At 42.6% G+C, this 16,351-nt stretch overlaps 1 protein-coding gene across 2 annotated transcripts in view; it reads left to right on the forward strand.

Moving 5' to 3' along the window:
- The window catches only part of GABRG2 (gamma-aminobutyric acid type A receptor subunit gamma2), a 375,570-nt gene that overhangs the window by 229,169 nt on the left and 130,050 nt on the right, over window positions 1-16,351 (forward strand). For both annotated transcript variants that reach the window (XM_040344731.1, XM_040344732.1), the window contains exon 4: window positions 957-1,177. In XM_040344731.1, the coding sequence (XP_040200665.1) occupies window positions 957-1,177 (221 nt within the window). The remainder of the gene's footprint in view (window positions 1-956; window positions 1,178-16,351) is intronic.

The raw sequence follows: 16,351 nt of genomic DNA on the forward strand, positions 1-16,351 counted from the left end.
AAAAACAGAACTTTTATCTCATCTTATGCCACGTACACACAACTGTTTTTTATGACGTGAAAAATGCCTTTTTTTTTAAATGTCATTAAAAACGATTGTGTGTGGGCTCCAGAGCATTTTTCATGACGTGAAAAATGGGCATTAAAAATTTAGAGCATGCTCTATTTTTTTGCGTCATTTTTCATGTTGTCGTTTTTCACGTCGTGAAAAACGGTTGTGTGTAGGCTTTAATGACGTGAAATAAAAGCGCATCCTCAGAAGCAAGTTATGAGACGGGAGCGCTCGCTCTGGTAAAACTAGCGTTCGTAATGGAGATAGCACATTCGTCACGCTGTAACAGACTGAAAAGCACAAAGACTGAAAAGCGCAAATCGTCTCTCACCAAACTTTTACTAACACTAAATCAGCAAAAGCAGCACCAAGGGTGGCGCCATCCGAATGGAACTTCCCCTTTATAGTGCCGTTGTACGTGTTGTACGTTACCGCGCTTTGCTCGAGCATTTTTTTTTTTCACGATCGTGTGTATGCAAGGCAGGCTTGACAAGAATCAGGTCAAAAAAACATTGTTTATTCTAGACCATTAAAAATGATTGTGTGTGTACGCGGCATTAGGCTATAAGGGGATCTTGTTTGCATGCTTTTAACAGACACATTTTACTAATTCTTAAATTCTTAGTACTAAAGAGAGCAAAAATGATAAATTGACAAACTTGGCAAGCCAAAAAGTATCATAACATTGTTATCATGTAGTCCCACTGAAAAAAATTGCATTATACAGTATATTACAATGATTACTGAGAAGGAACACATTAGCTGTTTCTCGCATATTTTTCAGTGTTTCTGAACATTTAATTTGTATTTTAGTAAATATGCAGAGATGAGGGTCATCTTAAAATATGTTAAATGTTTTATGTCTTCAGTGCTACATTTTAATGTGTCCTTCTTCATTACCATAGGAATATACCATTGATATATTTTTTGCACAAACCTGGTATGACAGGCGCCTGAAATTCAACAGTACTATAAAAGTCCTTCGACTGAACAGTAATATGGTTGGAAAAATTTGGATACCAGATACATTTTTTCGGAACTCAAAAAAAGCAGATGCACATTGGATAACAACGCCTAATCGAATGTTGAGGATATGGAATGATGGAAGAGTACTTTACACACTCAGGTATACATTTCCCTTCTGTGTATTGATATTGTGTTGCAAAATGTTTATTTCTATCCCCAGAGAAGCATGACTCAGAACAAGCAGGTAGATAAAGAGTTCTGACTTGATATGTATTGATCACAGGAAGTCAACATAATGGCCAGGAAACCGTTATTTTCAGTAAGTCAACAATCACAGCGTCCAGGTTTCCCTCAGGAAAGGTTTAGTGAGTATACAGGTGAATAATAATCTAATAATCTGACAAGATGAAACTAATTTGGCCATATACAAAAATGTATTCAACAAGATGAAAATTTAAGAAAAAAATAAAAGACAAGGGGGGAGATTCAGATAGAGATACGACGGCGTATCTCCTGATACGCCGTCGTATCTCTGAGATCCGACGGTCGGATCTATGCGACTGATTCATAGAATCAGTTACGCATAGATCTCCCTAAGATCCGCCAGGTGTAAGTGACTTACACCGACGGATCTTAGGCTGCAATCTTCCGCTGGCCGCTAGGTGGCGTTTTGTGTTTTACTCCGCCGATTCAATAACGAACGCCCGCCCGTCGCTTTTTTTTAACGTCGTTTGCGTTCGGCTTTTTCCGGCGGATAGTTACCCCTGCTATATGCGGCATATCCTATGTTAAGTATGGCCGTCGTTCCCGCGCCGAGTTTTGAATTTTTACGTCGTTTGCGTAAGTCGTTCGCGAATACGGATGGACGTAATTTACGTTCACGGCGAAACCAATGACGTCCTAGTGATGTCATTTGGAGCAACGCACGCTGGGAAATTTAGCCGGCGGCGCATGCGCATTTAAATCGGCGCGGGGACGCGCCTGATTTACAGTAAATACTACACTCCCCCTAGCCGCGGAATTTGAATTCCGCCGGGGGATTTACGATCCGCCGGCGCAAGAGTGGAGGTAAGTGCTTTCTGAATACCGCACTAGCCTCTCAAACTTGCGCCGGCGGATCGTAAATCAGATAGATTACGCGGATCTAAAGATCCGCTAATCTATCTGAATCTACCTCAAGATGATTAAACCTATGTTCCAGGCAAACAGCTAAAATTGCTGTGGTGACTTTAATGCCCCCCTTAATCCCCTACATGACACGTTGGCTGGCTCCTCGACGATGCCGTACAAAGCACTACGCACAATTAAAACCCAACTTCAAAACCTAACGTTACACGACTCCTGGCGGACATTATAACCTAACGTGAAAGACTATACATTCTACTCAGCCCCCCACAACCGCTACTCTAGACTTCCTATTCCTTTCGCAAAAAGACCTGACAATGCTCACTACAGCTACCATAGACCCTATGTACCTCTCAGACCATCACCCAATATCTATATCCTTGATATTCCCAGACATCCCAACACGATCCTCGATTTGGTGCCTAGATCCCACCCTACCAAACGGTTACTTCAGTTTTTCAGAGAAAATTATTCCACGAACATATCCCCGATGCTGAGATGGTAAGCACATAAATGCACCATACGAGGCAAACTCGACACATATTCACATGCTAGAACGAGCACATAAATCCACCCAAGCAGCATCCTCACTGCAAGAACTTGTTAAAGCTAGGAAAGATCTACTGGAGGTACTCGATAAAATAACCAAATTAAACTACATACAGTACTAGCCCACAAAATATTTTACTATTCTGAAATAAATCTGGAAAGCTCCTAGCAAATGCCCTTAGAACTAAGAAAGCTTCTACGACAATTCACTCTGTCAACAATTCAACAAGACATAAAATAGTAACAAATGACAAAATAGCAACTGAATTTGTCACATATTATACTATCCTATACAACTTAGGACCCTCGACCACACAACCAGCAGACGTCACACACACTCAATTGATCAAAGAATTCCTCACAAAATACACTCCAAGTGACTGTCTGACCAGGAAGCAAGAGACTTATGACACATGGTCGGAAATTCCGACAACAAAACCGTGGATTTTTTTCCGACGAAATTTTGGCTCAAACTTGTCTTGCATACATACGGTCACACAAATGTTGTCAGAAATTCCGAACGTCAAGAATGCGGTGACGTACAACACTACGACGAGTCGAGAAAAATAAACTTCAATGATTCCGAGCATGCGTATGATTTTTGTGTGTCGGAATTGCATACAGACCATCAGAATTTCCGACAATAACTTTTGCTGTCTGAAAAATTGAGAACCAGCTCTCAAAATTTTCTTGTGGGAAATTCCAACAGAAAATGTTCGATAGAGCTCACACACGGTCGGAATATCCGACCAAAAGCTCATATCGAACATTTGTTTCGGAAATTCCGACCGTGTGTACGCGGCATTAAGGTACCCTATTTCCTCTGAAGAAGTTGACACAGCATTCAAACAGTTAAAAACGGGAAAAAGTCCTAGCCCAGATGGCCTAACGACAGGTTATTACAAAACCTTTAGCGATACACTCCACATTTTCTTGGAGCACTTAATTCTATTATGGCTGATCACCCCCTACCCCATGACCTTCTTATTGCTCACATTACAGTAATCCCAAAATCTAATAAGGATCCCTCACTAGTCACTAATTACAGACCAATTTCTTTATTGAATGTGGACCTCAAACTATACGCTAAAATCCTGGCCAATTGACTCCTGCCCTTTCTACCCAAACTCACCTCCTTAGATCAGGCATGATCATACCGGGCAGAGAGACAAGAGACAAAACCATAAAAGCAATCAATATACACAGATGGTTGACCTCTACCCAGCACCGTGGCTTTTTTCTTTCCCTAGATGCAGACAAGGCGTTTGATTGAGTGGCCTGGGACTATATGTTGGAAGCCCTCAAAATGTTTGGCATATGGGACCGTATGTTGCAATTTATTATGGCTCTGTACACCACCCCAACAGCCAACAGCCAAATCAATGATCACCTATTAAATTCCTTCCCCATCTCAAACGGTACTTGCCAGGGCTGCCTTTTCTCCCCATTGATCTTTGTACTCACCCTAGAACCTTTATTACAATGCCTAACCCAGACATTAAAGGGGTCACAATCGCTAAGCACACCTATAAACTGGCGGCATTCACCGACAACATTCTCTTATTTCTCACGGAACCACACATTACCTTACCTGACGTACTGAGATTTTGCCACATTCAAAATTATGACCAACTTGCAAATTAACTTTGCCAAATCTGAAGCGCTGAATATATCCCTGGAGAAAGACACGATCACACAATGCCAGACAAACTTCCCCTTCAAATGGAGTCAGGACTCAATCACATATTTAGGGATCCATTTACTCTCAAAACTATCCAACCTATATACTAAAAACTACATCCTGATCCTCCAAAACATTCAAAAAGATTTCATATCATGGCCTACCGGTCTTTTCTCCTGGTTCGGTAAAGCATCCATAGTCAAAATGAATATCATCCTCCCAAGAATATTATACTATATGTCCTTCAAGGAGTGCCCATAAAACAACCACAAGCCTTTTTTGCCTCTGTCCATGAAGCCTGCACATTATATGTGGGGGAAAACAGTGTGGGAACTCCCACCCAAGATCCGATATGAAGGCGGGGGAAGAAACATAGTGAGCAGCTGTGCTGGCAAGTGCTGCTCAATAGTACAGCATCGCAAGGAGTGGGAGGGGTGAGGGAGGGGGAAAGAGCCCACGGCTGCAGTGACATTACTAGGGTTGGTGTCACCCCCCTCCACCATCTATAGTCGCCCCTCAGTATAGACCCCCCTCCACTAAGTATAGCCCCCCCCCCATCAGTGCAGACCACTAAGTATAAACCCCTCCCTTAGTACGGACCTTCCTCAGTACAGACCCCCCTCCATTAGTACAGACCCCAGGACAAACCATCCCCCTCCATTAGTACAGACCAACCCCCACAAACCACCCCACCTCCATTAGTACAAACCACCCCCCTCCATAGTACAGACCACCCCCCACAAACTTCCCCCCCTCCATAGTACAGACCACCCCCCACAAACCACCGCCCATCCATTAGTACAGACCACCCCCCACAAACCCCCCACCCACCATTAGTACAGAACCCCCACAAACCACCCCCCTCCATTAGTACAGACCACCCCCTCACAGTGCAGACAAAGATGCAGAGAGAAAACCAGAATAATCATATTTCCGAACACATACAGAGAGAGGGCTCTTCTATTGGGAAATCACAGAACTAATAGATAAATAGTGGAGTGCCAGAAATTACATCTGATGTAATTATACAGTGCATAATGACCACACTGACCAGGCCAACAGTATAGTAGGTACACGCTAGCTTGGTGTAAGGTTTGTCAGCTCATTGCTTTAGAAGAGCAATTATACTCACTTCTCAGGTGGCACATGTCTCCTACCTTCCATCAGCTCCAGCACTGCAGCCTTCATCAGACTATTTAGCAGTCAATGAATTAGTTCCCCATCACGTGCTGTGGCTTGTTTCTCTAGACTTGGGCAGGAAACTGACATGTAGAGGAGGAGGGAGGGGAGCACTCTGGCACTTGAGCGCCCCCACGAATGTGGCGCCTGGGTGAACTGCACCCCGTGTAGGATCGGCCCTGGGCTCGGGCGGCTCGGCTGCTCGCGTCCTGCAAAGGGAACGGCGTTCCTGCTGTGAAACAACTCAGATTTCCCTTGGGGTCTCACAGACACCTTCTTCTCTGGGGACTGGCCTCATCCCGCCATGCAGGCTGAACACATTGTTCATAGAAGCTCCTTTCTGACTTTAGCCACTCTGACCACACAATCACCAGGATGCTACTTTCTCTTCTCATATATACAACTCAGACATTTTTAAAACCACCCCCAGACATGTGAAGCACGCGCTAGACGAAACACACCCTTTGAAGTACTATGTACAAGAACAGAACGGAATAGCCGCTCCAGGTGGGAACCCAGATACAAAAATCCTCCATTGCAGACAACTCAGGTGCAGGCAATGCACTTAGCAAAGCAGGAACAAAAATTGTCTTTGGACAGCCGCACTAAAATTTTAGCCTTTTATTAAAAGAAGGACAGCACTACAAGTCACAGCAAAATAAAACCTGACTGCTGACGCGTTTCGCACTGAAACTAGTGCTTAGTCATAGTTGTGACTAGGCACTAGTTTTAGTGCGAAACACGTCAGCAGTCAGGTTTTATTTTGCTGTGACTTGTAGTGCTGTCCTTCTTTTAATAAAAGGCTAACATTTGTTCTGCTTTACAAGAACAGAACCACAAAGACACCTAATCTCTGACGTGTACTTCGGTCTCTTCTCAGACTACAATCCTAAAGCCAATATAGCGAGCCAAAGATGGGAAAGGGAATTTTCTAAAAAAAACTTTCAGAAGAAGTTTGAGAAAATATTTATTCCTACATCCATAAGGGTTTCATTAATGTTTCTGCACAAGAAAAAAGATTTAAGGTTTTCTCCAGATGGTATAAAATGCCCCTTAGACTACACAAAATTTCCCCCACCATACCCCCTAACTGTTGGAGGTGTGCAGACAAAGATGGTTCACTCCTTCATATATGATGGTCCTGCTCCCGATTTCAGCCTTTCTGGACAGAAGTCCATTGCCTCACTACCAAGATAACCACATGTCCAATAGATTTCTCCCTGGCCCAAATGCTGTTACATCACTCCTCCATCTCTAGAAAACATTATCACAGATCTCTACCACTTCACCTAATAAATGCAGAAAAATGTGTATCCCAGCACAATAGTAAGCAACCCCCCCCCCCCAACTATAGTGGACTGGTTCAGATGCATAAACAAAATTGCAGACATGGAAGAACTAATTCATCAAGCCAGAAACACCCTTACCAAATTCCAGAAAATCTGGATGTGCTGGCGCCACTTACAGACATCTACTGAATATTCCCAAGTAATATCCAGGTAAAATGTTCATGAAACACTTTGTCAGCTCAGAGGAGGAGGAAGCAAACACCCTTACAGATTCCATTTCACCCATATGCCTGAATACTCCCACCCACTTAACCCACAGTGATAATATAGACACACATCACCATCCGATGATGGGGAAATAAAAATTCCACCACTACAACCCCTCTCCATACATTCCCATACCCCCATGATCCCACACGAAAAGCCCCATGCCTCCCTAAACATAGATCTCCCTGTTTCCCCATATTATCACAACATACACCAAGTCTTCCCTATAGCTATGATAGACTATCCTGACCACGGAATAGGCCCACGTAAACCACTATACTTGACATAGATTGCTAGTGGTCCGGCCACTGTAACCCTATGACACACCATCACTTAGCAAATCATTAGGCCTTTAACCAAGGAAGACGCACCAAAACCAATATCTACTAAGAGCTATCACACATGTAGTTATCTTGTACGCTCTATAAAAAAAATGATATTCCCACAGACAATATAACAGATATGATTCCCAATAAACACACTAAATAAACTACGATACCATGCTTAACCAAGTGGCCCACATCACTCTGGAAATGGTTTTATACTACTACTCCTTGACTTATTCACTTTTATCGTTTAACCACTTGCAGCAGCATGGCACAGCTGGGCGAAACAACGTTATGTTACATTGCTTTGCCCTGTGGCCACTAGGGGCCTGTTGCTTACACCCGGAGTTGATGTGAGTGCCCGGCAGGCGCGTTGACCGCCGGGCACCCGTGATCGCTCGTGACACAGCGAGATCCCAGTATATGTGTGTGTAAACTCTCAGGGGAGAAATGACCGTATGTATGAACAGCGATCTCTCATTTCCCTTAGTCAGTCCCATCCCCCCTTCAGTTAGAACACAGAGAGGGAACACAGTTAACCCCTTGATTGCCCACTGTTAACCCCTTCCTTGACCGAGACATTTTTACAGTAATCAGTGCATTTTTATAGCACTGATCGCTGTAAAATGGTCAATGGTCCCAAAAATGTGTCAAAAGTGTCCGATCTGTCCACCATAATGTTGTAGTCCCGATTAAAAATTGCAAATCGCTACCATTACTAGTAAAAAAAAAATAATAATAAAAAATGCTATAATTCTATCCCCTATTTTGTAGACACATTAACTTTTGCGCAAACCAATCAATATACGCTTATTGCATTTTTTTTTACCAAAAATATGTAGAAGACTACACATACTGAGGAAATAATTAGTTTTTTTTTAGATATAAATATTATAGCAAAAAGTAAAGGATATTGTGTCTTTTTTCAAAATTGTCGCTGTTCTTTTGTTTATAGCACAAAAAATAAAAACCGCCGAGGTAATCAAATACCAGCGAAAAAAAACTATTTTTGTGGGGGAAAAAAGGACACAAATTTTGTTTGCGAGCCACGTCGCACGACCGCGCAATTCTCAGTTAAAGTGCCAAATTGTAAAAAGTACTCTGGTCAGAAAGGGGGTAAAATCTTCTGAGGCTGAAGCGATTAAATGCTACCTTCTCAAAAGCCTCGAATGCACATCATTTTAAATGTGAGGCCCCGTACACACGACCGAGGAACTCGACGTGCCAAACACATCGAGTTCCTCGGCGAGTTCAGTGTGGAAGCCTCCGAGGAGCTCGGCGGGCCGACTTTCCTCATTGAACAACGAGGAAATAGAGAACATGTTCTCTTTTCGGCCCGACGAGTTCTTCGACGGGTTCCTTGCTGAAAAGTGTACACACGACCGAGTTTCTCGCCAGAATCCAGCTCCGACCGAGTTTCTGGCTGAATTCTGCCGAGAAACTCGGTCGTGTGTACGGGGCCTAAGACTCTGTCATCTTTCTTCTACCCAATGACTCTGTATTTGTAAACTTTATGACTCTGTATACCCATGTAATGTATACACTGTATACAATAAAAAAAATATATATTTGGAAAAAATAACTGCTTAAAGTGGAGTTTCCTTCAAAATTATTTTTTTCATTATTGTGCTTATTAGACCTAAAAAATAAAAAAAAACTTTTTTTTTTACTCACCTGGAAATTCCTGTTGCTATGTGGTCCCACAAAATCTGCCTTCCGAATCACCTAGGATTCTGACGTCATCTCCTTCGGCTCCTCAGCACGCTAATGCTCCTGGAAATGTGTGTCATCATTTCCCAGGATGCAGTGCGCTACCCCTAGCGCTGGAATCGCGGGACTTCTAAACAGGAAGTGACGCGATTCCGGCTTCTTACACTGTTCTACGTTGTTGTTGGACCTCGGACGATGCCACTCGTTGTGATGGCAACCCGAGTGCTTGACGCTGCTATTGCAATGCACATGCGTGAGAATGGGGCGGGACGGGCGGTCCATTATCACTCCCCATCCAGGAAGTAAGTGCTTGTGGGCTTCACAATGCCCACAAGCAAAATGACAATGGTCTGGACAGAGTTTTATAAACTATCTTTTCAGAAAAACTATGCGGAACGGCGGTGGATTTTAAAATAGTAAGTGACCGGATTTATATCATAAAAATGCATGATGAAAGGACATACATTTAAAAAATTCTAATTGTGGTTGGAACTCCGCTTTAATATGCTAGTTTGCCTGGAACAGACTTTCAGACATAACATAAGATATGTGAATTGTGTATCCTTCCAAGAGTTTTTATTGTATTGCTACTTAACTAGTTTTGTGATTAGTGTAAAAATGGCACCTGGTTTGGCACCTGGTTTGTGCACAGTGTTGTTTATTTAACACTGGGAAGTTTCTGTCAGAAGGTGACAGCAGAATGAGTAGAGAGATAACATTTTCCATGAAGTGCTGCTACTTAAAGGAGTTCTAAACCCTTGCTGTGCCTGCCCCCCCTCCCCGTTTTACTTACCTGAGCCCTGCATTTCCGTGGGCGCGATCCCACGTCGCTTTCCCCATGTCTTGTCGGCTCTTCATTGGGTAGATTGAAAGCAGCACAGCCATTGGCTCCTGCTGCTGTCAATTAAATCCAAAGACGCAGAAGCTGGGGGTGGGGCCGAGTCATACACTCGGCGGCTATGGACACCAAGTGAATGACTCGGGAGTGCGCACGCAGGAGAGAACTTCCAAGAGGAGGTTAGCTATTGCGGGGAGGACCCACGAGAGCCACCGTGGGACCCCAGAAGAGGATGTTTGGGGCCACTCTGTGCAAAACGAACTGCACAGTGGAGGTAAGTATGACATGCTTGTTATTTTAAAAAAAATGAACCTTTAGTACCACTTCAACTGTCCAATTACCAGGCTATAAGGCCCCTTTCACACTGGGTCGGGAGCCGCGGTGGCGGTTTAGCGCCGCTAAAAATAGCGGCGCTATGCCGTCAGATTTGCCGCAGGATTCGGCCGCTAGCGGTGTGGTATTAACCCCCGCCCGCGGCCGATAAAGGGTTAATACCACCCGCAATGCGCCTCTGCAGAGGCGCATTGCGGGCAGTATTGCCGCAGTTTTCCATTGTTTTAAATGGGAAGGAGCGGTGAAGGAGCCGTATACACGCCGCTCCTCTCACCGCTCCAAAGATGCTGCTGGCAGGAGATTTTTTTCTCTCCCACCAGCGCATTGCCTCGGTGTGAAAGCCCTCCGGCTTTCACATTGAGTATGCAGTGCAGGAGTTTTTCAGGCGGTATAGCAGCGCTATTTTTAGTGCTGTACCGCCTGAAAAACTCCTCGGTGTGAAAGGGGTCTGAGGGAGTTCAGCTAATGAGCACCAGCACATTGAAGATGCTGTGACTCAACTTGTGTCAGCAAGCTCTCATTAATAGATAAACTGTAATGTGTAAAGCACTAGTGTTCTTTTTTGCTGTACTTTAATTCTGATCACTATCAGCTTTCAAGGTTGTGTTGCTTTTTATTTTATGTTTACAGGGCCTTCATTTTAAGTCAAACTGTTTTTTTTTTCAGCAAGGTTTCCTTTAAAAATATGGCTTTTGTTTTGGGGGGCATAATTTTGAGGTTAGCATTTATTTTGAAGGCAAATTGTTATTATTGTATGTTGACAGTGCTTTTTTTTTTTTTTTTTAGTTTGGGGTGCTCATAACTCACTTGTTACTGATCATCTGTTCTCAGAGCTGACTTTTGTTTGCAGCACTCAAGTGCATCATTTACATCATACTGTTAATTGGTTAGGCCTGTGATCCCTGATTAAACACATGCTGCTGCAGATCTATTTTACACTGCTTTATCCTTTGAAGTGTTTTAATTCTTGTACTAATACGGCTACAATCAAGTAAATTCTTGTATTAAAACCCTGTCTATGCTCTAATTTGGCCAAAGCCAAAATCACGAAAAGCCTTACACCAGGAGGGTGTTCACAGCAATATACTCTCCCTGGATTGACAAAAACAGACCAGCTATGTGTAACATGAATATAGCCTCAAATTATAAATATATAAATACAGCAATCAATAAATAATGTGAACTACTATGCGGTAGCTCAACACCTAAACACACAATTGCTACATACTAGAAGGAATGCTGCTGTAATCAGGGAGAAGTAGATCCACTTGTGAGGAGCTCCACTTGTGAAGACAAAAGTAAGGAATAAGGATGAGCTCCGGCGTGTTCGCATAGAACACGTGCAGAGCCCGCCAGGAAGTCGGCACCCGCGCTGCGCTAATCACAGCCAGGCAGACATTTCCCGATCTCTGCAGCCGAGCATCAGACAATGTCTGCCTGGCTGTGATTAGCGCAGCGCGGGTGCTGACTTCCTGGCGGGCTCTGCACGTGTTCTATGCAAACACGCCGGAGCTCATCCTTAGTAAGGAACGGGAGAAATCAGTGCAGACTTCTGGTGTAGTAAAAAGATCAAAGAGTTTTATTTTGTGACTATATAATATGTTGTTTTTAATAAATCTCTTTGATCTTTTTACTTCACCAGAGGTCTGCACTGTTTTCTCCCTTATGTAAATATAGTAATAATGCGCAACCCACAAACATATAAGTGAAGAAAAAAAGTGTACATATGTGAAAATAAACCAGCATAAAGTCTGTAGTTAAATTTCCTGTGTAGGAAAATTGAAATAAAATAAAATAGTCCAAAAAACATATAAACTGTTGAGATCAGGTGCATAAAATCACATATAGTCCAAAAAAAAAAGGGGAGGAAAGAAAATTCCTAATTTCTGACACCAACGATCAGCTTGCTTCAGTATGGACAAAACTCTACATCCATGCAGTATGGGTAAAACAATGGAAGGTGCAGATAAATGAGCCTCTTACCAGAGAGACGGTTTCATAGGCATGTCATCCCCGACCTGGGAGCTGTGGTTCATGCAAGCCGACAGGATCTGGCGTTCTGAACTTCAGGTGCAGCAGTGCTTGTAATTCACTCCTCAGCGGTGAGATGACCAACTCTTCAGCAGTGGGATGATTAGCATGTGCAGCTCTCCCCGGGTGTTTGGGAAACAATTAGCAACAAAATGAAAAAAGAAGAGGGAGACTTCATAGTGTAATACTTAGTAGCAAAACACTTCTTTAATAAAAAAAGTTTCTGAGTAGGAACAACACAGTTTGATACTTGTGAAGCAACAGTTTACACAGAAACAAAAAGCAGTATCTTTAAAATCAAAATAGTTCCGGTAACAACCAGCAAGCTAAAACATGGCAATGTCTTTTGAAAAAATGTAGACTCCAACCTACGCTGCGTTTCGCCTTTCTAATAGGCATCAACTGGGAAAGGAACTCCTTTCCCAGTTGATGCCTATTAGAAAGGCGAAACGCAGCGTAGGTTGGAGTCTACATTTTTTCAAAAGACATTGCCATGTTTTAGCTTGCTGGTTGTTACCGGAGCTATTTTGATTTTAAAGATACTGCTTTTTGTTTCTGTGTAAACTGTTGCTTCACAAGTATCAAACTGTGTTGTTCCTACTCAGAAACTTTTTTTATTAAAGCGGATCTCCACTCTAAAGTGGAGTCCCGCTGATCGGCACCCTCCCCCCCTCCGGTGTCACATTTGACACCTTTCAGGGGGGAGGGGGGTGCAGATACCTGTCTACAGACAGGTATCTGCACCCACTTCCGGCCCTACGATACGGGCAAAGGACGGGTTTTTTTTCCCCTTCCCGTCCGTCCCCCGTTGTATGCTGGGAACACTCGGCTCCCAGCACACAGCGGGAGCCAATCGGCGGGCGCAGCGCGACTCGCGCATGCGCCGTAGGGAACCGGGCAGTGAAGCCGGAGCGCTTCACTTCCTGGTTCCCTCACCGTGGATGGAGGGGGGAGCAGCAGGGTGACGAGCGATCGGCTCGTCATCTGCTGCGATCACCGCTGGACTCCAGGACAGGTAAGTGTCCTTATATTAAAAGTCAGCAGCTGCAGTATTTGTAGCTGCTGGCTTTTAATATATTTGTTTAGTGGCACATCCGCTTTAAAGAAGTGTTTTGCTACTAAGTATTACACTATGAAGTCTCCCTCTTCTTTTTTCATTTTGTTGCTAATTGTTTCCCAAACACCCGGGGAGAGCTGCACATGCTAATCATCCCACTGCTGAAGAGTTGGTCATCTCACCGCTGAGGAGTGAATTACAAGCACTGCTGCACCTGAAGTTCAGAACGCCAGATCCTGTCGGCTTGCATGAACCACAGCTCCCAGGTCGGGGATGACATGCCTATGAAACCGTCTCTCTGGTAAGAGGCTCATTTATCTGCACCTTCCATTGTTTTACCCATACTGCATGGATGTAGAGTTTTGTCCATACTGAAGCAAGCTGATCGTTGGTGTCAGAAATTAGGAATTTTCCCACCTCCCCTTTTTTTTTGGACTATATGTGATTTTATGCACCTGATCTCAACAGTTTATATGTTTTTTGGACTATTTTATTTTATTTCAATTTTCCTACACAGGAAATTTAACTACAGACTTTATGCTGGTTTATTTTCACATATGTACACTTTTTTTCTTCACTTATATGTTTGTGGGTTGCGCATTATTACTATATTTACATATCCTTAGCTTGCTGAATATTCCAGCGAATTTCACTATTGCAGCACCAAATTGAAAACTTTTTTCATTTCAAACTTTCACCGATTGAATTCTATTGGAATCCTATGGTATCCCAATTAGAACCCGAATTTTCGTTTAACACTCACCCACTTATTTGTCAACACTCTTTTCTTTATTTATTTTTTAATATCTGATACTAATAAGGAGAAGCGCAAATCTACCTTGATTTACATACTGTTTTCTCCCTTCCCTTGCTTTATTCTAGGTCTAGCCTTGCTCATTACAATTCTTATTATACTGGCCAAATGGTACACTATTAGATCATCTGCATTTTCTTTTTGTATACATTCTGTATTTAAATGAATTTTAATACATGCAAAAAAGGGAAACTTATCAACATTATACGTGTGTCCAGGTGGAAGATACCAAAGTGTATAGGATATTGTATAATGTATTAAACATATGTCAGAAGCATTAATATAACATTACAAATATAAAGAGACTGGGGCAAGACCAAAAGATGTGTAACATATGTCTGCAGAGGGGGAACCATATCTCCATCATACATCAGAAAATGTTAATGTTTCTTAATTCTTAATACAATTTTGATAGAAATCAGCCAGTGGCAGGGCACAGGGACAGCTTCATTAAACTACTGTTCAGTTTTTATCGGTCTTAAAGCAGGTCTATGTGCTGCTGCTGCTACCTGAAAAATGCTTTTTGGTTTTCAAAGTACAATGAATCAGATTGGGGTTTTGCTGCTGCTTATAAGCCAAGTTATTGTAAAAAAAAAAAAAAAAAAGTAAATTTCATAATCAAATGCAAATGCACTTGAGAACTGTTCAATATAATTTTAAAACTTGCATTGGTAAATGTCCCTAATGGCAGTGCCTAGCTCTCCGTGTCATTTTGTTTACAGTTATTTGCCTATTAGCCCAGCAAATTGCCAGAACTACCTAACAAGGTTTGTCTCCCATAGACTTCAAAGTAATATTCTGATAAGTTTGTGTTCATCACATACTGTATAAGACAGAATTTGCCAAACTCTTAGGCCCATACACACGAGAGGATTTATCCGCGAATACGGTCCAGCGGACCGTTTCCGCGGATAAATCCTCTCGAGGATTTGTGCGGATTTCCATGCGATGGAGTGTACTCACCATCGCATTGAAATCCGCGCCGAAATCCTCTGGCGATGACGTGTCGCGCCGTCGCCGCGATTATGACGCGGCGACGTGCGCGACGCTGTCATATAAGGAATTCCACGCATGCGTCGAATCATTACGACGCATGCGGGGGATCCCTTCGGACGGATGGATCCGGTGAGTCTATACAGACCAGCGGATCCATCCGTTGGGATGCATTCCAGTGGATAGATTTGTTTAGCATGTCAGCAAATATTTATCTGCTGGAATCCATCCCAGGGGATAAATATCCGCGGAAAAAGATCCGCTGGAGTGTACACACCATAGGATCTATCCGCTGAAACCCATTCGCTGGGATTTTTTAGCGGATGGATTCTATCGTGTGTATGGGGCCTTAAACAATCAAAGCTGATCATATATTCTAATCCCTAATAATACAGGATACCACACCTTCAAATGCTGTCAACTCTTTATTCTCCAGCAATATGAAATTCCAATTTTTGTTTTTACCTGTCCACAAAATGTTTTTATACTGTTCATGTGTTTTATTGGGGTGAAATAGGTATCATTCAGATCATCATTCTGGTGTTACCATGAATACATATTACTTACTAGGGAAGTTTTTCTTTATCCCTTTACTGAATTAATGCACTGTATACATTTATTTTATTCAAGGGTCTACAAGACCCATGTGCCCCTAATCGATATGAGTACTCTTCTTTCTTTATTTGGGGTATATTAGGAATTACTCAACCCCCGGGACCTCCCTAAATTTGAAGTCACTACAGTGTCTACTAATATAATGTTTTATAATATTTGTACGCATGATTCACACACACCATTCACCAAAGATTCATGCATTATTCTAATTAAATTCAGTTGGAAACATGTTTGCATCCTGGTTGAGAGTTGTGTGATTATTGTGTGAAAACATTTATAAAAAGACCCATAAGATTACAATGCAATTCAAGATAGACATGTGCAATAAGTTTTGGTCCAAATGAAATAGTAACAAACTTTGTTGAAATTAATTTAATTTCCTTTTGTTTATTCCTTTTCTAACAAATTCCAAATTTTCGGAACTATTCAGATTGGTCGAAAATGATTGACCAATTTGAATTCTGTGTGAAGAATATCTGGTGGTTAAGGAGCGGGCTGGGAAGCCAGCCACTGCATCCTTAAAGCGG

Source organism: Rana temporaria, chromosome 3 (assembly GCF_905171775.1).
Source record: "Rana temporaria chromosome 3, aRanTem1.1, whole genome shotgun sequence".
NCBI lineage: Eukaryota > Metazoa > Chordata > Amphibia > Anura > Ranidae > Rana > Rana temporaria.